Genomic DNA, 20,534 nt, shown 5'->3' on the forward strand with positions numbered 1-20,534 from the left:
ATGCTCTCCCCGCTGCTCAACTATGTTCTTGTATTAAGGGGTTAACAAGTAAAACTTGTCGGCCGTCGCTTCGATCAGTCAGTATGTACTTTTATTCGCCTTATCGAGCAGTATCCCGTACGGTGGTGACCATCAGCTTATAGACTATAACGAGTTGACGGGTCAAGAAACCGTACGCGTGAGCAACAACAGGTGGTTCACCTGTCGACGAAAAAGAAAATGACTGGCGATAGGACAGGATGGACCGACGCGACGGGTTCTTCCGAATATCGAGCAACAACTCGCGCTAAATAAATCGAAAGTCGAGGAGCGAATAGTCGTTCGAACTGTTCTCGGCCCACTAGATTTTCCGCATAGCGTTCCCGCCCACCTAGTCGCACACATTTCTACGGCTACGCAGGTATCGGTGCAGGGGTGGTTACAGGTAGCGAGAACCAAGGGGCTGCGCATCGGGGTAGCGCTAGCCTATTGTATATGTAATTTAACGATGTGGTGTATGTACCGTGAATCTAATTGTAAGTACGAGAATATAGTCGAGCGGCGAGGTGAGCGTAGCGTTGAGGAGAGCGGTGCGGTGATTTTTGTTTCTGTGTGCACCGCTTTGCTCTCGTCATCGCTCCACTATTGTATACAGTCGCATTTAATCACATTGGTTTGATTGTGCCGCGATGTTCACCTCACCGCTATCCTCGATCTTCACCGCTCGTCTTCATCGCAGACTCGTGGTGAACATTTCGGACAGGTTCAACTAAATATGTGCGTTATTAATTCTTTTTAAATTTAAATACAATGGTATGTTGTTACAGGGTGACAAGAAATAACAGACTTAAACATTTCTTATTATAATTCTGTCAAATCGACGAATTTTGAAAAAACTTTAAGACCTTTAGTATTCATATATTTAAGAAGTTTCGAAGTGGCCACCCTTTGAGCCGATTTAGAGGCTCAAACGTGTTTTGAAATTTTCGGCTATGGGCCGCAGCTCTTCTGGCGTCATTCGGTCCCACACCCGGCGCAGAGATTTTTTCAGCGACTCGAAACTTTTATGGGGCTGAGCACAGGCCCCGGCCTCCAAAATCGACCGAACGCTGGAGTTCATAGAGTTGAGATCCGGTGAGTACGGCGGCCATTCCGTAGATGTGATGAAACCTGGAAAATGGGATTTGCTACGGTTTTCGTGGATCAAGGGATCAAAATCAACCAAGAAGTGTATCGATGGGACATTCTCGAAGCCGTCGTACTTCTGTGGGCCCAACAGCACCTCGGCGATCCGGAATGGACGTTACAGCAGGATTCCGCCGGCCCACGAAAACGACTCAGGAATGGTGCAAAGCCCATTTTCCAGGTTTCATCACATCTGTGGAATGGCCGCCGTACTCACCGAATCTCAACCGGATGGACTACAGCGTGTGGTCGATTTTGGAGGCCAGGGCCTGTGCTCGGCCCCAAAAAAATTTGGAGTCATTGAAAAAACCTCTGTACGGCCATTTCGAAACTTCTTAAATATATGATTACTAAAGGTCCATGTTATGGTTGTTATTATTTGATTTCTCAAAATTCGTCAATTTAACAGAATTATAATAAGAAATGATTAACTCCGTTATTTCTTGTCACCCTGTAGTCTGAAGCCGATACGTGTTTTTACTGGTACGACGCGATAGTGTGAACATCGCGAACAGGTTCAACTAAATATGTGCGTTACTAATTTCTTTTCAATCAAAATAAAATGGTATGCCGATACGCGTCTGCACTGATACGACACGCTACGTGTAAACACTTCTGTTCAAACGCGTTAAAGAATGTTTGTCCGATCGGTGGTGAACGAGTACGATCAGTGTCTGTGCGGATGGTATAAATCGACCTTAATACTATTAGTGGAAACGCGTCACCGAAGACGTAGACAATTGTATAACCAGAATTTTGACACCCGTAGCGTTGAATCGAACGGAATCGTGGCATGTACGGCTAATAAATAGCGCGCCGAATGGAAGACGCTATTGGAGATGTGCTCGAAAAATCTGTAGCTGGTTGGCGAAAAGAGCGAAGCGACGACACGGGTCGAGTAGAATCGACGAGATAACTCGTCGTCGACACTGGGTGAACCGGTCGAATCGGGGAGATATTTGGGAAAGGCTCGGCCTCGGTCCCTGTCCGCGGAAGCTCGGAATCGGTCCGAGGCTACATCCCTGGCCCGTCAGCGTTGCTAGCGGGGAGTGTGCGACGGCGCCCTACGGGCGCCACCGTGCCGCGACGCGACGACCACGGTCCCGGAGATTTTTCTTTCTTGCTCTCTCCCTCTTTCTCCTTCTCTCTCTTCGGTTCTCTGTTGTCGAGCACGCTCGCGAGCACAGTCGCAGTCGCACCGATGCTCCAGAGCGAACGGAGAGAAGCCACGGGGAGGGTCGGAGGAGAAGCGGCTCCTTGGAAAGGCGCGAATGTCTATGCGTGGCGCGTCACCGCGGAAACTAGAACCCTGCTAGAATCGTGAATCTTTTTCTTCGGAGAACCGGGTGAGCGAGGATAGCGGGCACGAGAAACCGCCGTGATCCTCGAAACGATCCAATCCTCCCTTTACTCTCGCTTGTAGTCGCTCGATTATCGAAACGGATAAGCACTAGGGTATAGCTCTGATTTACTCTTGTCAAAAATTTCTTTTACGCCACCCCTCAGAGTTGTTCCAAATAATTAAAAATCTGTGCAAAGTTTGAGCTCGATCGGATAACGGAAGAGCCTACCCCGAAAGATTAAACGTTAAAGTAATTCGTTTCAAAACCACACTTCTATTCTTGCAACTTGTTCGTTTTACGAAAAAGAGTTATACGACATAAACGTCGCGGCCTGTCCTGATCTACAGGTTTTGTCTAACATATTCATCGACGCGGCAAATAGTTTAGAAGATATCCAAAAAACCGATTTTACGAGCATTAAATACATTATTTTAATGTTTGATTGTGTTTTGTGGCTCAAACTTCGCACAGATTTTTGAATCATCACATTTTAATCATTTCGAACTACTACCTAATAAGCACGCAAACTCGTTTACACCGAGCGTACAAGCGGAAGAGATGGAACGCAACCTCGCGGTGCGTGCGTGTTTCTCGGTATCTGATAACGATCCGATCGGAATTAGAAAACAAGTCGCAGAGCTGTGTTGCAATTAACATTAAGATCGCCACGATGGCTTTGGGAGTCGTCGGTGTTTGAGCATCGCTTACGCCGCGGTGATTAATTGTGAGACAGCCAATCGGCGGAGACGTGGAGCGAGAGAGAGAGAGAGAGAGAGCGAGAACGTTACGAGTAGCAGAAAAAAGGAGAAGAATCGGAGAGAAAGGCGGTGCCGTGTGTTTCGAAAGTGGTGCATTCGCACTTGAACGGCGCCGTTTCGGCGATCGAGGCGACCGGCCCGGAGTACACGCACGCCACAGGGGCGCGCATCACGCTGCGCTTTCAAACATTAACACGCCGCGCGTGCATTTACGCGCGAGACTCCGCGCGACCGTTCCTAACTGGCTCTCGTATGCGTTGCCGGTTGCCGCGCTACGCTTAGCGGTACGCGTCGCGCTTCGTTACATTCTCCGCCGCTCCGGTACTGCTATCGATATCGAATTACCGGTTAATTGCTAACGCAGCGCGTTCCCGCCTCGGGAGATCGCTGCTCCCGGGTTTGCGCCGCGAAACCGTCGCCCACGACGCTCGTCGATCGTTCAACCCGTTCAGCGAACATCGCTATCTCTTTCGGTCGCTTTTGCCGAAGGACATTTTACCTTCGAGGTTATTGTTCGAGACATAATCGTTCCTTCGCCGCTCCTGCACTGTTATCGATATCGAATTACCGGTTAATTGCTAACGCAGCGCGTTCCCGTCTCGGAAGATCGCTGCTCCCGGGTTTGCGCCGCGAAACCGTCGGCCACGACGCTCTTTGATCGTTCAACCCGTCGAACGAACATCGCTAAACCTTCGATCGCTATTGCCGAAGGACATTTTACCTTCCACATTATTGTTCGAGACGTAATTGCTCCTCCGTCGCGGCTGTTCGTGAATCGGCCCGTTTATCGTCCAGTTTTTCAGCGGCCGTAAAAAGATATCCAGGGAAAGGTTGCGAGCAAACGATGCACCCGCGGAACGTAAAAAGTACGAGCCACAGAGCGACCACTGTGGATCGTAATCGAATGCCCATTAACGAAGCCTGTTCCCTTCCCTCAACAAAGGCATATTGTCCACGGGAAAGTCGCGCGCGAGCCTAAGACCGATTCCTTGCTCGGACGATCGCCGCGCTGGTACATTTCCAACACAACCATTTCCACGGAGAACCTGTCTGTCTCGACTGTCTCCCCTGTCCCCTGTCGGGCCGTTCTTTTCCATCCGCGAGATCCACCGATCCAGATCGATTCGCGGCAAGCCGGTCGGCTAGCTCGCGTAAGAACGTCGATCATTATATTTTTAGAGATGATTCTCGTCGCTTTTATGGAATCGCGGTGCCGCGGTGTTCAGCGCCGTCTTCTATATGCGGAACGCGGAGCGATCTCTCCTGTCCGGCGAGCCGTGTGTGCCCGATCGGTCGGATCGAGCGTCGCTCGACTTTCTACGAATCTATCGTCGCGTTGAATTCTCGATCGGTCGGAGTTGTTGCGACTTGATTCCCTTATTTATGTATCGCCGAATCCCGCGATTCGAGTCCCACAAAGGACACTCTGTTTCCCGATCTCCAGTTGTCCGTTTAGGCCCGCTACACACGTCCGTTTTTCTAACGCGCGGCGACCCTGCGGTACCGGAATTGCGGTATGGAATACTGTGGATTCAATTAGGCGCTGCGCATTCCTTTGAACCGTAGTTGCGGCGTCGCAATACAATATTTAACGCAATTCCGTTACCGCACGGTGTGTAGCGGGCCTAACATCGCCGATTCCGTCGCAATCTCGACGCAAGCATGGTTTTAATCTCGATTAGTTCGAGAATCTCGACGTAATCGAGAATCCTGAAATTTTCAAGAACCGGACCCGACTCATCTCGATGTCTTTCCCTACATTTTCGGGTTCTCGCACATCCCTATTTACATGAGCGTCTTCATATTCGTTCACATCTGTCCGCGCGGGCCCACAATCCGAATCGATCGAAAACGAGCAGTTTCCGCCGCGTCTGAATGGGGTCTTAATGTTTGCAGCCGGTCAGGGCCAGCGAACGTCGAGGGAAGCGAGAGAACCCGTCAACGGGTTAATTAACCTCTCTACTAGCCGGTAGAGCAGCAATTTTAGGTCAGATTTGCTTTCAACGGACGGACCTGTCTTCCTAGTATCCAACGTACATCCTCGACATCTCAGTTCCGACGTCGGGAATGATCGCGATTTCTCTCCGTGCGAACACGGATGGGCGGAGGCGAGGTGGACAAAGGAAGCTCGTTTCTCTCGCTGACTAACGGCCGATTGCTAATTGCTAGAAATAGTCGCCGCATCGTCTTGTTAATTGGTGGCGGGTCGAGTAATACGCGTACACTCCGCATACAGTATACGCGGAGGAGCGCGAACGCGACAGCGAGCGGGACTCAACGGTAACGCTCTTCGATCGTGCTCAATTAACATTAATTACCGTGATTATTCGTTGCACCGGATGCGATCCAGTTGAGAGCGGGTCAAATTTTCGCCGGGTAGTAAGCGAGCAAAATCATTCATCGTCAAAGGTCTCGCATGGCAAACTTGGTAATGCAAAGATGGAGTTTTTCTGTATTCAAAAGCCTCAAAAGTCCCATTTTTACGTTCACGAGACGTAATATGTATTATCCGGCAGCATGTAGCTGTTGCAGCTTTATGCTTGCGAATGATGCAAATTACGCTGGCAAAGAATGCATCTCTGCTAATCACGATTCGTGGTTCAGCCTGAATAGCGGTGCACGTAGAAACAAAAATCGCCGCACCGCTCTCCACGCCGCTGCACTATATTCCTGTACTTATCCGGCTCGTTCCGCGAAAGGTTTCACGCGCGAGGAAAAACGGACGGGAAGACCGTCGAATAATATTTACGAGCGCGAACGAGTCGGTAGGAAGCGTCGATGTTATCGCGACAACCGCTTATCGAGGTTGCTGCAAGCTTTCCAAACATGGGCGAGAGGCAAGGGTTGCGAAAAAGAAGAGATATAAATCGAGGAAGTGACGGAGAGAAATGTTTCTCGCGTTCCTCTCGATCGGCGTCTAATGCCTCCCATGCGCGGGGGGTTGATTATCGCAGGGGGACACGGAGACACGTTCCGCAGTGTTCGATAAAAAAACTGCGCTTCGGACAAAAGTGGAAAGTCGTCGCCTCTGAACGCCACGCGCGTTCGCCTCGTTATCGTCCGCGCGTACATGCAATTAGAGGCTCGATCGCGAGCGAGTCGTATTATCGCGAGCACACACACACACAGAGAGAGAGAAGAGAAAGAGAGAGAGAGAGAGAGAGAGAGAGAGAAAGAGAGAGAGCCTGAGTAGAGAGGACCGAGGCCGTTCGGACGCACGGCCACAGATCGCCATAAATGCGCTTACTCAAGGAGAACTATGGGGATAAGATAAAGAAGCCTGCATAATTATCGTAATACCGTATATCATGAACGGTGTCACGCCGCACTACGTCGCGCAGTGGAGAACACGGATTTAGGAGTGCAAAATTGAAAAAACCAATCCTACATTTAATCCTGCTTCTTACGTCAACACACTAGTCTGTAGAAGTTCAATCAATTATAGTTAAGCGTGGCAAAGGACATCCTTTTCGCCTGTTATTTGTGGTATAGAACGTTCATATTGAATCTAATTATAATAGCCGTGTTCAGAAGCATTATTATTGTTTTTCTTGTAAATTTCATCTCTGAAAACTTTTGTACAGAAATGAATTTCACGCAAGTTTCTCTTTCCTGCCATCGCAAATTAAAACTGGTATCCGAAATTGAAATACGTTGCTTTCTCTGCGCTATTCTAACTTATGCAACTCTATTAGCCTTCTTTACACTTAGTTAATGCGTACAGAATACATGTAACACAGAATTATCGGTTATTAGTAGCGTTCCGACTTTTTCACTTCTAAATCCGTTTTCCACACCGTGGATCGGTTGGCTCCGACCGCAGGAACCGCGGCGCGCCCACCACCGCCGGCTCTATTAATTTTACGGCTTCATCAAATCGGCCGGTCTCTTTCCACCGGTAATTTCGAGATCGCGGATCGTCTGGCGCGTCGATCGAGTACGGCGACGATCTCAAAAAGCATTTGAAAAGGTGTCCGCGTTGGGCCGTCGAATCTGAGGCCACCGGAGGCTGAGGCTCGAGGTTCGTGTTAACGAAAAAAGAAGACAGCGCGGCGGAGGACAATCCGACGTGCTCGAAACCGGATTTCGGGATTAGAATCGGTCGGTTCTTTTCTGCGAACCCTTATTCGTTTATGCAGTCGGTGGATGGCGGGTGGCGGGCGACGGAGATCTCGCCTCGCCCCGTCACGTCCCGACCAGGCACGGTTTTGCCGCTCGAGGATCCTACCTCGCGACAATGGCCAACAATGAAGCCGGGGATCAGTAGAGTGTAGTCCGGCGGGCCCCGAAATCACGATCCATTCGTTTCGTTTCGTTTCGCCTCGCATCGCCCCCTAGGGGGAGGAAGTATATTTCATCCGGAGACAGGCAGCGAGCTGACAAAAGAACAGGTCCTCTCTCGTGTCTCGTGTCTCGATGGGAAACATCGTTACCACGATCGAATTCGCGCGGTCCCTGTTTTTTTACCGGCGTGCTATTACCACCGCTCGCGCGCACAGGGCCGATGAAAAATGACCTCGCCTCCGCCGCGTTGTTGTCGTCTATCAAACGAAACAACGTTGTTCGCGCGAACTACGCCGATCGGTTCGCACCGCGCGTCGACTTCCATATCGCTTGCTCGCCGAGATTATTACGCTCTATGAATCCTGCTCGACCGTTCGGAGCGGAGCGACACGATGGTGTAAAAGAGCAACGAGAAATTCGAAAGGCGTTTCGAAGTTGGATCGGTGGATTAGGGGGACGGTAAGTCGATCGTAGGTCCGTCTCGGGGATCGTTTAACGCGTTCTCGCCTCGGCCGACGAACAGACCAACCAGAAAATAAATGCGAGCCGACTCGAGAACGGTTGGAGAGAATGAGATGTGTTGAGAGGGAGAGAAGCGGCGAGGCGCGTATGGTCGGCCCTGACGGGGCCGAAAATCTCGATCCGTTCGGCGCCAGTTACGAGGGCCGTACGAGCTGGAAGTATATTTCATTCGGCGCGGCAGCCCGACGTCGTACGGAGCCACAAAAGAGCGAAATCCATGTCTGGGGCCTAACGTGCCGTGGCGTCCGGAGCTTTGGGTCAGTCCTCGCCCCTTCGACTCCAACTCCGACTCCGACCGCATCAGCCCCGGTCCTATTCAACCGCAAGATCTGATCCAGGCTCGTGCATGTTCACTTTCGACACCCCGCGCTACGTCCCACACGATCCTCCGCGTCTGAAAACGAGTTATCTTTTAGATACGGTTTGCTACACGGATCGTGTTCGCTACCGGGAAGAGGAGAAGAGTACCATGAACCGCACAGTGGAGTAAAACGATGAATTTTCTGTCAAAATCAAAGAACTTTCGATAGGAATCAAATACAGCGATGATTTCTTGATTAAATTAAAGTTGAGATGTTGCAGAATGTTGGAAAATAGAGAGATTACGGTACGAACGTTCTTCAACTTTGAAAATCTGTATTGAACTTATAAAAATCAATATAATGAAGAACGTTTCGAGTTACTCACAAAGCATTCTTGTAATTCGCAAGTTTAACGGACATTTTCAATGTTAAAATACGTTCGTACCATAATCTCTCTATTTTTTCCTCTTTCTGCGATGTCGCAGCTTTAATTCAAGAAAAAGATCAGCGCTCTATCTCATTTCCATCGAAAGCTCTTTGATTTTGACACTGAGCGCCTGCATGGTATAATCCTAAACATCTGCACGGAAAGTTTGCGTCGCGTACACGTGTTTACCAGACCTGGACGCTTCCTCTTTCGAACAATACTTAGTCCGTTTCTGATTTATGGGACCCGGGACACGGTTGTCGTACACTTCGACGCGTCCGTCGAATAAATCTCAAGTTACCACGCTTTCGAATATAAGAACGCATACATTGCTCTCGTTGCGCAAGAATAACATGGAAGAGGAGTATTTTTCGGGAGTACGCTGCGCGCATTCGATCGAGCCATGTAGGTTGTTCGGACGTTCCTTGTTCGAGATTAGTCGGTAGGACGGCACATTGGATAATCGATCGTAATTGCGTCTATTTAACGAATGGGGACCGGTGCGTTCTCGGGCTGTTCCTCGTATTCGATCTGAACGCGGCGTGGTCGACGAACGTTCACCACGAGGTCGACGAGTAAGTAGCAACGGAAACCCGCATCACGAAATTACGACTATAAATCATGCTTCTCGGCTGTCACCGATCACCGAAATCGTCCGTTCTCCTCTCCCCGCTGCTGCAATCCGGCACGGGAGATTACGTCGCCGTTTACTTATGCAAATTTCAGATTCCATTGGCCGGACTCTCTTCAAGGATCCCGCCGGAATTCTCAAGAAACTTCTCTCTCCTTTGACCCTTGTAGTCAAGTGGCGCCTCCTCGCAATTAACTTTCCAGGCCGTTGTCCGCTCCATCCTGAAACAGGAAATAATCTCAGACGATTTCCCTGGGGGATCGATCCGTGCGAAACGAGCCGCGGGCTGGGCAACGTTTAACCCTTTGTAAGTGTTTCATTTGAAATTTACTTCAAAGGAGAGCTCCTTGACTGCGGCTCATTTTAAATAATTTTGTTTACTAATCATATTAAATATTATATTTGTTTTTAAATGTAGTAAAACCCGTTTCATTTACATTTCTCTTTCTCCGATGTCGAGTCACACTCAAAGGAGTGCGAATGTATGATTTTCTTCACAGTAACAGCGATTAAAATGTCGTAGAACGATAGAATCGAATTCTATTCCGTTTAAAAAGAATGGCGTAACACTCGTATCTGTCAGACTTTGTTCAAAATCTTCCTGACGAGTGCGAGACTCGTTAAAATACGGCAGGAGGTTAACAGCGTCGGAAAAAAAGAGGAGGCAAGGACACGGGACGAAATGAATTCGCTCGATTAAGCGCGTAAGAGCGGGCTACCTGCAGCGATAACCGTTTCCTTTCCTTCGGCCGAGCGTGGCTCGTGTGCTCGACCGGGATAACGATATCTTTAGAGCCGGCTTTTATCGCTAAAAGTCAGGTGTGAATTGAGGCCACTGGTGCTCGATCAAAGCGGTCCCGCCGACTGCGATTTGGAGCCCGAGTGAAACCGACCACGGCTATAGAGAAGGAAACCAGCCGAGAGACCGATGTCCCTCCTATCTGCCTACCGCGACAAATTGGAATATATTGAACTTTAACTCGACGACCACCGATTGCTCTCTCCTTTTCTCTCTTTCCCTCGACTAGATAGAAGGAAGTGTTTCATGAAGTTGCTCTGGGGCCCTCCAAGACTTTTCGTATCACTCGGAGCGAACCCAAACCTGCCCACACGCTACCGTACGCGACGGCCAGACTTACATCCGATTTTAATCGATCGTGATGCAACACCGAGCTTAATAAGTTAACGAACCGATGTCGCGCCGTATTTGGACCGGTTGCGGTTGCGACGCGCATCAACTCGAGCCCCGAGAGTTGGGAAAACCTGTTGAATTTTCGTCGCGACCGCACACGGTAAGACGAGTGAGTATATTCGATCTTTTTTGCGCGGTTTGTCGACCGGGCGCGCAGTGAAACCGTGAAAACGCGAGCTAAACTCGTAGCGTTGTTATTTACGCGTTATCTTTTTATGTACAGGATGTGTTTAGGGGTTTCTTGTGGTAGGTAGTTTATGACAACAATTATAAACTACCTTTTGATTGACTGTTTTACGTCGCTTCTTCAACTGCTATGGTTATTAAGCGACAGGAACTTTAAGGTGGGTTCCGAACCATAATTTTAATTATAAACTACCTTTATACAGGATAATCAGGGTTTTAAAGTGCCAAACTTTGTCGGTATATTCTACGGGCCTAATTAAGAAAAAAATGTTATATAGTTAAATGTTGTTTGACGCTTTATTAAAAAGTTATCAACTAAAATGGAGAATCGAGAACAAGATCTCGATGAGGTGTACGTAGGAGTAGACTCGTTTCCAGATAAAAGAAGAATGGAGTTTTTCAGTAGTCAAAAACGCTAGATAAAAGATCAATCTAGGCCGCAGTCGCCCTCAAAAGTCCTATTTTTACGTTTACGAGGCGTAATTTGCATTATTCGGCAGCGTGTAGCTGTCGCAGCTTTATGAAAATAGCTACAGTGACTCTCATTAATATTCGGACGCTCTAAAAAAAGCGATAACTTTTTTAAATGTTGGACTGTACGATTAAAATTTTTTTGGGAAGCTAGAACAATTGGTTTACGACAGGATGCGAAAAGAAATTTTTTCGAAAATTGCAATTTAAAATTTTTAACATAGGCCCACATAAAAAAGTTGTAGAATGCAACTTCTAGTATTTTCTCTGCAATTCCGGCCAATTGCAATTTTTGAAAAAATTTCTTTTCACATCCTGTAGTAAACTAATTGCTCTAGCTTCCCAAAAAAGCTCAAATTGTTTTGTCCAATATTGAAAAAGGTATCGGTATTTTGAGAGCGTCCGAATATTAGTGAGAGTCACTGTGCATGTAAACAAATTATTAATAATGCAAGCTGCCACCCACATGCATGTAAAAACTTACTTCAGACATATGTATAAGAGTTTATCAAAAAATTTCAACCCGAAAATTCGACTTTAGTTCGTGTTTTCACGGAAGAAAGGGACGATCGACGTCCGAAAAGAGGAAAGTGGCTGGATCCGTGGACGGGACGAGGGGTGAGCGTTCGCTAGCTACGATCCTGGCGCAGTTGGTCCTTATTCAGAGACGCGAGAGGCGAGCAAGCGAGGAGGCGTGCAGGCGAGAGAGGACGTGGGGGCCCCGGCATAACAAAGATCCATCGGGACCGGTTTCGTGTTCTGCCCTTTTTTACATTCCCCGAAGAGGCCCCGTCGAGCCGCGGGTGTGAAAACCGACACCCACCCACTTGTTATTTTGTCAAACACGAGCCCTGAAAATTATAGGAATCACGCGGTATCGCGGTTCTCCTCCTCGCTTCAAATTATTCTCGATTACACGCTCTCTCTCCCTCTCTCTCCGTTTCTCTCTTTCTTTCGATGCATTTTATAACCGTCAATTAAACGCGACGCGAACCGATCTCGTGACCCGCTACCGACACACCGCGGTTTCCTTGTCGTTTCGGAGTTCGGAGTCGCGCTCTCGAACCCCCCTTTCACTCGTCTCATTCTTATTCTCGTTCTCCTCGCGTGTACACCTCCGGACATTCGTGTTCCTCGCTGCTGCTGATATCGAACACGATAACAATTGATCCGACGAGTCCTCCGAGCCGCACACTGGGCTAAACCGATGAATTTTCTGTAAAAATCGATGAACTTTTGCTACGAACATTTTTTAAGTTTGAAAATCATGGACTTGCAGAATTACGAGAAAATTGTGGTTTATCCAATACCATGAACGGACAGTACTTTTCTTGACATGCTATACAGTAGTACACATCATTTCCCGTAGATTTTTTCACGCTGATTTCAAATCTGGTTTCAAAATTTTTCTACGACCCCAGGATATTGCAAAATCGATTTCTTGAAATTCTACATGTTTAACGAATTTTCTCAAGGTTATAAAACGTTCGTACCATAATCTCCCTATTTTTCCCATATTCTACAAAGTTTCAGCTTTAATTTAAAAAAAGATTCATCGCTCTACCTCATTTCTATCGAAAGTTCTTTGATTTTGTCTCCGATTTGGACGAAAGGTCCAACTGTGCGCTGTGCCGGATCAATCCTCGCGCTACCGTACGGACAACACTGTCCAACAAATTTCAACTTTTTTTGTGATTTCAATATACTGTTGGGTCCTTCTTATAGAGTTTTTTGCGCTGATTCCGAATCTGGTTTTAATTTTTTCCCTATACGTCCAGTTTTTGAAAATCATGGCTTTGAAAAAAAAACATATTTTTCAACTTTAAACAAATATTGTGATGTTATTATAAAAGATATTGAATTGTTGTTTACAGCAAACGATTCTGTAGACTTTCCCGAATACAGTGATATCCAATATTAATACATTATGATTGTGTAAACATGTTTAAACAATGATTAAAGACGGAGATGCACCACTTTTGCACCAATTTTTGCGGATATTTTCGAATTTATCTCAAAAAATAAGGGTCCAGCGAAAAATTGAACTATACCACGCGAAAGAGCAGACTTTTATCTTGAGAAACCCCCTTGTGAAGTTTGCATGGTCGACGTTTTTACCGAACCAGAAAGCAAAATATCTTCGCCCGACATGCGTTGACGCCAGTGGTGCTCTTCCACTAGCGCGGTCGTTCGTCGGGATACGGCGCGGCGCGCTGCGGTGAAACGGCGCGTGGCTATAAGCGCGCAATTATGTCAGCTTACTTAAATGTAATATTTTATTAAATGTGTTATACTATTGTTATTTATTATTTATTAGTATATTTATTCTGTATAAATTATTTTATGTATTTTTTAATGTTAGTCTCTCGTTTATAGTATATTTAATACAAAAAATACCTTTTGTAACAAAAAAATAATTCATTCACACACTACACTATTACACTATTTACAATGCTAAAATATATGTACACTATTAAGATATAATACACTACTAAAATACATATATTATATACATAACAACTAAAATACTATAAATAACTATAAATGTTTTTTATGAAGTTTTATACGTAGCAATGCAGATTTGAAATGCTTGACACGACTGATTTCAACAAACACAAAGCCGAAACTGAACTCTGGCATCAGTTTTCTTAAGAACCAACACGATATTTTGAAATAAATGACGGTCTAGGGACAACGGAATACATACAATGTAAGGAAAGTCTGCAATGCGGTGACTGAAAAATTTTATTTTCAGTAATTGTCGTCTTATCTATGTATTGTAATTATAGTGCCAATGAACACTCGTGATTCTTCCGAGTAAAATAAGTCCAAACACAATATAAACGGGACTATTTTTATTGACTTAAATACATAATTAAAATAGTTTGCTCCATATTAAATCGATATAGTGTATTATATCTGAATAGTGTACACATATATATTAGCATTGTAAATAGTGTAATAGTGTAGTGTGTGAATAAATTATTTTTTTGTTACAAAAGGTATTTTTTGTATTAAATATACTATAAACGAGAGACTAACATTAAAAAATGCATAAAATAATTTATACAGAATAAATATACTAATAAATAATAAATAACAATAATATAACATTTAATAAAATATTACATTTAAGTAAGCTGACATAATTGCGCTCTTATAGCCACTCGCCGTTTCACCGCAGCGCGCCGCGCCGTATCCCGACGAACGACCGCGCTAGTGGAAGAGCACCACTGGCGTCAACGCATGTCGGGCGAAGATATTTTGCTTTCTGGTTCGGTAAAAACGTCGACCATGCAAACTTCACAAGGGGGTTTCTCAAGATAAAAGTCTGCTCTTTCGCGTGGTATAGTTCAATTTTTCGCTGGACCCTTATTTTTTGAGATAAATTCGAAAATATCCGCAAAAATTGGTGCAAAAGTGGTGCATCTCCGTCTTTAATCATTGTTTAAACATGTTTAAACAATCATAATGTATTAATATTGGATATCACTGTATTCGGGAAAGTCTACAGAATCTTTTGCTGTAAACAACAATTCAATATCTTTTATAATAACATCGCAATATTTGTTTAAAGTTGAAAAATATGTCTTTTTTTAAAACTCCATTTTCTCAAAAACTGGACGTATAGGAAAAAAATTAAAACCAGATTCGGAATCAGCGCAAAAAACTCTATAAGAAGGACCCAACAGTATATTGAAATCAAATTTGGTGTTGGACAGTGTAATTATAGTCGTAAAGTAGCAATCTCGACGCTGGAAACGAGTCATCGAGTTTCAAACCTGGTCCCGTGATTATCGATACACTCTGAAACATGATCATTGTCTTTAATTAAAACTGTTCAACCCCCTTTCAAATTCTTTTCAATTGTCCGCGACTTCGTTGGTTGCATAATGAATTCCGCTGCGCGACCACGAAGCAGATCGAGTTCATCCTGCGGCGCTTTAGTGTAGCGTTAAATACGAGTTCCGGAAATTGATTACAAGCGGACCGGTGCCGTCTCTCGCACCAGATTACGGCGCGCTTGCATTTTCTAGCCGGGTCCGGCAATTAAACGCGACAGGGAGCAGCTACCTTTTGCTACCGACGAGAGGGGCGACGATCCGTGCGGCAACGCGGCTCCGAGCAAATTGGTTCGCCGTGCAATTTCGCGCGGAACACTCGCGAAATTGTATCCGTTTCGTAATTAGTAAACCTGTCCTCGGCAACGACTCGGTCTTCTTGTAGTTCGTTTCTCGTCGCAGCGATGGAAATTAATCGATCTCTTCGACGCCGACAGAAATTTAATTTCGTTTTCAACGAGATACATTAATCCGCGTAATCGAATCTACTCGAACAGCTATATTAGAGTCGCTATACTGTCTTCCCTCGCATAGTGTGACTTTCATTCTTTATTTCCAGAAGTTTCCAGATCTGTGAGATTTCCCTGGTTAAAAAGAGACCAAACTCGACAGAGTTTCAATCATGTTTACCTACAGTGACCCACGAAAGTGTTCGTACGCCCTTTAAAACAGAATAACTTTTTTATAATTGTACCAAACTACCTGCTGTTTTGTAAGCAATTAGAAGCATTGGTTTACTAAATGATGTGCAAAAGAAAATTTCCAAAAATTTATAATTTACAAGGTTACATGCAAAAATAAAAAAGGCATTTTTTAAACCTTTTTATTTAGGCCCTCAATAAAAATTTAAAATATATGGTTTGTAGATCTATGTTAGTTATACACATACTGAAAACTTCATCGAAATCGGTTGACGCAGGAAAAAACGACACGCATCGAAAGATGTACGATTCTGTGGATTTTAAGCAGGAACTGATTAAAATTCGTGAAAAAATTTCAATGAAATTTTCAGTTTATGTGTAACTAACATGGATGTACAAAACATATATTTTAAATTTTCATTAAGGGCCCAAATAAAAAAATTTTAAAAATGCCTTTTTTTATTTTTGCATGTAACCTTGTAATTTTTGGAAATTTTGTTTGCACATCATTTAGTACTCCAGTGATTCTTATTGCTTACAAAACAGCAGGTAGTTTGGTACAATTATAAAAAAGTTATTCTGTTTTAAAGGGCGTACAAACACTTTTGTGGGCCACTGTATATCGTAGTTAGCGAATTATGATCAAGACCTTAAATACATAAATATGGTTCAAGAGTTATATGCCGTATTTTAACTCATTTTAATTAGAAAAATCTCACAGATACGTTGGCAGAAGTTGCCTAAAAAAAGAACGAAAAATAAGAAACTTCCCTATTTGCATTGTAATTTCAATCGACACGCAGCTTTTTTAGCTGTGCCGGCTGCCTCGACCCTCTATGTTTTCCGAGCGTCCAGATCCCTGAGGTAGTAACACTATGCGAGGGAAGACACGTTTCCTGCCGGGAAGAAATCTCTCGGTGCATCGAAAGGAAAAGATATTTCGTGGCGATCGGAGCGAGACGAAAACGTGCCCTCGTCTCGCCTCGCGCGAACATCTCATCCTGCCGGCAACCGCACCGATTATTTTCGACACGGATGGTCGACCACGAGCAAGAAACGTTCCCTCGAAAATTCGAAATCGGCCGCGACTACCATCGGTATTCGGAGCGAGATGGTTTTTTGCTTGTCGACCGTCAGCACCCCTTGTATCCTTTGCTATTATTCTTGCGGCAACCGCCGCGGACGCCCCTTTCCCGTGTTCTTATTTTCGAGAGCAAAGCGAGACGACCGATGATCTGGAAGTAACACCAGTTTTCAGCTGAATTCACGAGAAACCGACCGAGATCGGAATTTGAATCTTCCTCTCGCGTTACTGCCTCTTGTACGAAAATCGATTCGAACGAATAAGAAATTATTGGGGCAACGGCAAATGCTCTGAAATACACGCGTTTTCGAACGACAGAATTCGCGATACGTTTTTCCCGTATCTATTCGAGGAAGATGCGACCGATTTCAGAGTTGCGATGAGCGATAATGTCTCGGAAGGTGAACGAGGCCGATAAAGAGCAGAGCCACGTCGATCATTCGCAATGCCAAAGCCGATAAGCGAGGCGTTATTGTGATCGAGGACAGACGATCGATACGGAGAAAGAGGTCGAAACACGATACCCGTTGCGGCTAAATAAATATTGGAGTTGAAGCGTCGCGCAGCGGTGCCAAATGGCCAAAAAGCGGCAAGAAGTCCGTAAAAATAACGAAACTATCTAACGAATTTGTTACACCGCTTGTTTGGCAAAAATAATTTTTCAATCGAGTTGTTTAACATATTCCACGGCACAAGAAATATGGGAATACTAATCGTCAAGAGAGTCCAATCATTTGTTTTTTAAATTCGAGTACTCCTTCCTATTTTACCGCGTTCCGGCGATTTCAGACCACTGTGCGTCGTTCACGCGAATGACCGATAGCCGTTAATAGCCGATCGAGCGTCTCCCGGAAGGATGGTCGCGCGCTCGAAATAGTCTCTGTCGTATTCAGAAAATATGTACAGCGAGGTATGAATGAATCGAACGTGGACCGAGCGCGATCGAGAAAGAAACGGGGGGAGAGAAAAAAGAGAGAAAGAGATAGAGAGGGTGGGAAATGGAGAGCTAGAACACGTTAAACTCCTACTCCGTGTCACGATAAGATCGAAAAGTTGGAACTGCGATAGGAGACAGCGAACGGAGGTTGTTTCACGAAACGAGAAAGTACTTAATAGCCGACACGCTGTCCGCATTCTCAGGTGACAAACTCGCACGGTTCTCACCTGGGCGATTTCTGCGCCGGCATGGAAACAGCACCGGTCCGGCGCGCATACACGCATACTCGTCGTTCAGCAAATAAGGCACTTGTTAAGTGCAACCGAGGTTGGCGAGTCACGCCGCCCTGGGACGGGTTTCGCGCACTCCTTGACCATAAGCGGAATACAATACTCGCCTCTTATTCCTATACCATGCAGGGAATCGTGTACTCGCTCTAACTATATTGGGAAAGTGAACAGTGCGCCTCTATCCCGTAACATCTACACGCTGTAACGCGTCTCGATTCGAAACGATCTCTCGCTCTCGAAATATTCGACTGGAAGCAGTAGGTTCCGTGTTAGGAAGTTGTGCGAGGTTGTGTCACGAAAAGGTGAGAGTTTCAAGGTAGGAGCACAGGATCCACGGTTCTAAGTTCGGTCCTGCAAATAGGAAAATCGACGGATCAACAAACACGAGTCGCGATCTACGCGGGCAAACGATATTAAAGAAATGCGCGGAAGGAACAAGTCGATGCGACATTCGGACTAGAGATCGCGGTTTTCAACGTGTACTGAAATACACGTGTACACGTGGTACCGCGAAACGTGTAGTACGAATTTAAGGATCGGTATTCGCAGATCTTTGAATTCTTACTACATACACGGTTTACGTACCACGCGTGTATTTACATACACGAGAAATAGGGATCTCTAATTCAGACCTGTTCGGAGAGAAAGCGTTTGCAGGAACTATACCATAACACTGTTGAACGATGGAGGACGTACGACGGACAAGGTTCGAGTTTGTGCGGTAATCCTACAGTTGTAAGGACGAGGAACCATGATGCGTATCGATTTTATGTATTTTATTTAGTTAATAAAAAGCAAAAGATTACTTCTCCGCCTTCGTTTTTGCATTACGCGCTTTCATATATTTAACAACGATCTTCTGTTCTTCGATTAGGAAAGCACGGACGATCCTGGAACAAAATAAAATACGTAGGTGAACGTTATGAGCTAATGAGCGACTCAACCCAGCACAAGCAGTGAAGTCAGAGACGCGAGCATACCTTTCCTTCACGCATTTGTGACACAGAACACCCCCGTAGACTCGTTTGACCGTCTTCTTACGCCTGCACATTCTGGACCTTTCCATTGGTCTGGCCGGCTGGATTCCTCTAAGCTTATCTTTGCATAATCCACATCTCGGGATCTTCTTGGGTTTCTTAAGGTACTGGTATACCAGCTTTCCACCAGGAGTGCGTACACTAGAATCGTCAACAAAATATAGAGCTCATCGGTATCAACTCTTCGCGCTCTGAGTTATTTTAACTGGAAAATTAAACATTTCTTCCGATTTGGATATGTAATTGATATAATACCTCGTACAATACTTAAACGTTTAGTAATTGACTAGGTACCAACATATCTAATAATGTAAACAATATTTCAAATAATGGTAAAGACATTTTTAGTGGTGATTCTGAGTCACGGTTCCCAGAGGTTTCACAGTTTACTATAGCAACCGTATCCTCTTGAACGATAAACCACGCATGGAAATTCGACAGAGAAACAACAACATAACCTCAAACAGTCAGGCACCAACAAACGTACACCTATCCTGATAAAACTAACACCTCGTAACGGATATAGCACGAACGAATAACGGTAATAAACTTTGTTTCTCAATTATGTTTGAAACAATACTTACACGCGTCTCCTGTTGCTTTTTGTGTTGTATGACAACCGTCGACGATAGGTTAACCGTTGCACCATTTTGATCCTGGAATATAAATTCTTCGTTACGAGAAAATATACGAGATATCGTTGGAAATAACATCGTGGAATACTGAAGATCGCGAAATTAATATAAGGATCTTCCTACACACCACGATTCTTTTAGATTATATGGATAACAATAAACTGAATAAAAACCGAACAAACCTATTTCAGATCCAAACGGAAAAGGAAGCTCGAAGGAGCACAAAAATTGAGTCGACGCAAGCGTGACAGGGGTCGACGAGAGCGTACAGACAGGCATCTAGCGGTGGACCAAACGAAGTAAAGGAATCATGAATTTGTAACACCACCGCCATAGACGAGACAGCCAATAGACCAATCACCATATGGGGTTTTGTGTCTCACGATCTGTAATACCGACAGTGCAACAAATCGTAATACAATATTGTACAATATTTTATTTACGCGATGTGTTGCTGAATATAAAATAATGCGGATGTTTCATATTATTTTCAGTGGTAGTAGCCTCAATATATACAGTGACTCCCACTAAATAACTTTTTTAATGTTGGAATATACGATTTGGAATTTTTTGAGAAGTTAGAACAATTGGTTTGCTACACGTGACAAAAATTTTTGAAAACAACTGCAAGTTGTTGGAATTGCAGAGCATTGCAGAGTAAATACTGAAAGTTGTATTTTCCAACTTTTTTATGTGTGGGGCTTACATGGAAAATTTAGGAAGCACGTTTCGCAGATCTGTATAAATTAAACATATTCTGAAAATTTCATCAAAATCGATCGACGTTC

At 44.9% G+C, this 20,534-nt stretch overlaps 1 protein-coding gene and 1 long non-coding RNA gene across 2 annotated transcripts; both read right to left on the minus strand.

The window, feature by feature from the left end:
- Window positions 1–1,469: 1,469 nt before the first annotated feature.
- Window positions 1,470–18,686, minus strand: LOC143215012 (uncharacterized). The gene is made up of 3 exons (XR_013010252.1): window positions 18,012–18,686; window positions 9,512–9,652; window positions 1,470–8,465 (listed from the first exon to the last, which is right to left on the minus strand). It is a non-coding gene; the product is annotated as an uncharacterized LOC143215012 (long non-coding RNA).
- Window positions 18,687–18,835: 149 nt separating this feature from the next.
- LOC143215006 (large ribosomal subunit protein eL34) lies at window positions 18,836–20,014 on the minus strand. Its single transcript, XM_076436674.1, has 4 exons — window positions 19,929–20,014; window positions 19,696–19,767; window positions 19,055–19,252; window positions 18,836–18,964 (listed from the first exon to the last, which is right to left on the minus strand). The coding sequence occupies exons 2-4, from the start codon at window positions 19,758–19,760 to the stop codon at window positions 18,877–18,879; spliced, it is 351 nt and encodes a 116-aa protein (XP_076292789.1). The 5' UTR covers window positions 19,761–19,767; window positions 19,929–20,014; the 3' UTR covers window positions 18,836–18,876.
- Window positions 20,015–20,534: the final 520 nt, after the last annotated feature.

The sequence above is a fragment of the Lasioglossum baleicum genome, chromosome 13, assembly GCF_051020765.1.
Source record: "Lasioglossum baleicum chromosome 13, iyLasBale1, whole genome shotgun sequence".
NCBI lineage: Eukaryota > Metazoa > Arthropoda > Insecta > Hymenoptera > Halictidae > Lasioglossum > Lasioglossum baleicum.

Excerpts from the sequence above, each read along its gene's own strand:
- LOC143215006 (XM_076436674.1), bottom strand. The coding sequence starts at position 19,760 with ATGGTGCAACGGTTAACCTATCGTCGACGGTTGTCATACAACACAAAA. Across the intron at positions 19,253-19,695 it reads AAAAGCAACAGGAGACGCGT|TGTACGCACTCCTGGTGGAA; the intron begins GTAAGTATTGTT and ends TGACGATTCTAG. Across the intron at positions 18,965-19,054 it reads CACAAATGCGTGAAGGAAAG|GATCGTCCGTGCTTTCCTAA; the intron begins GTATGCTCGCGT and ends ATTTTGTTCCAG.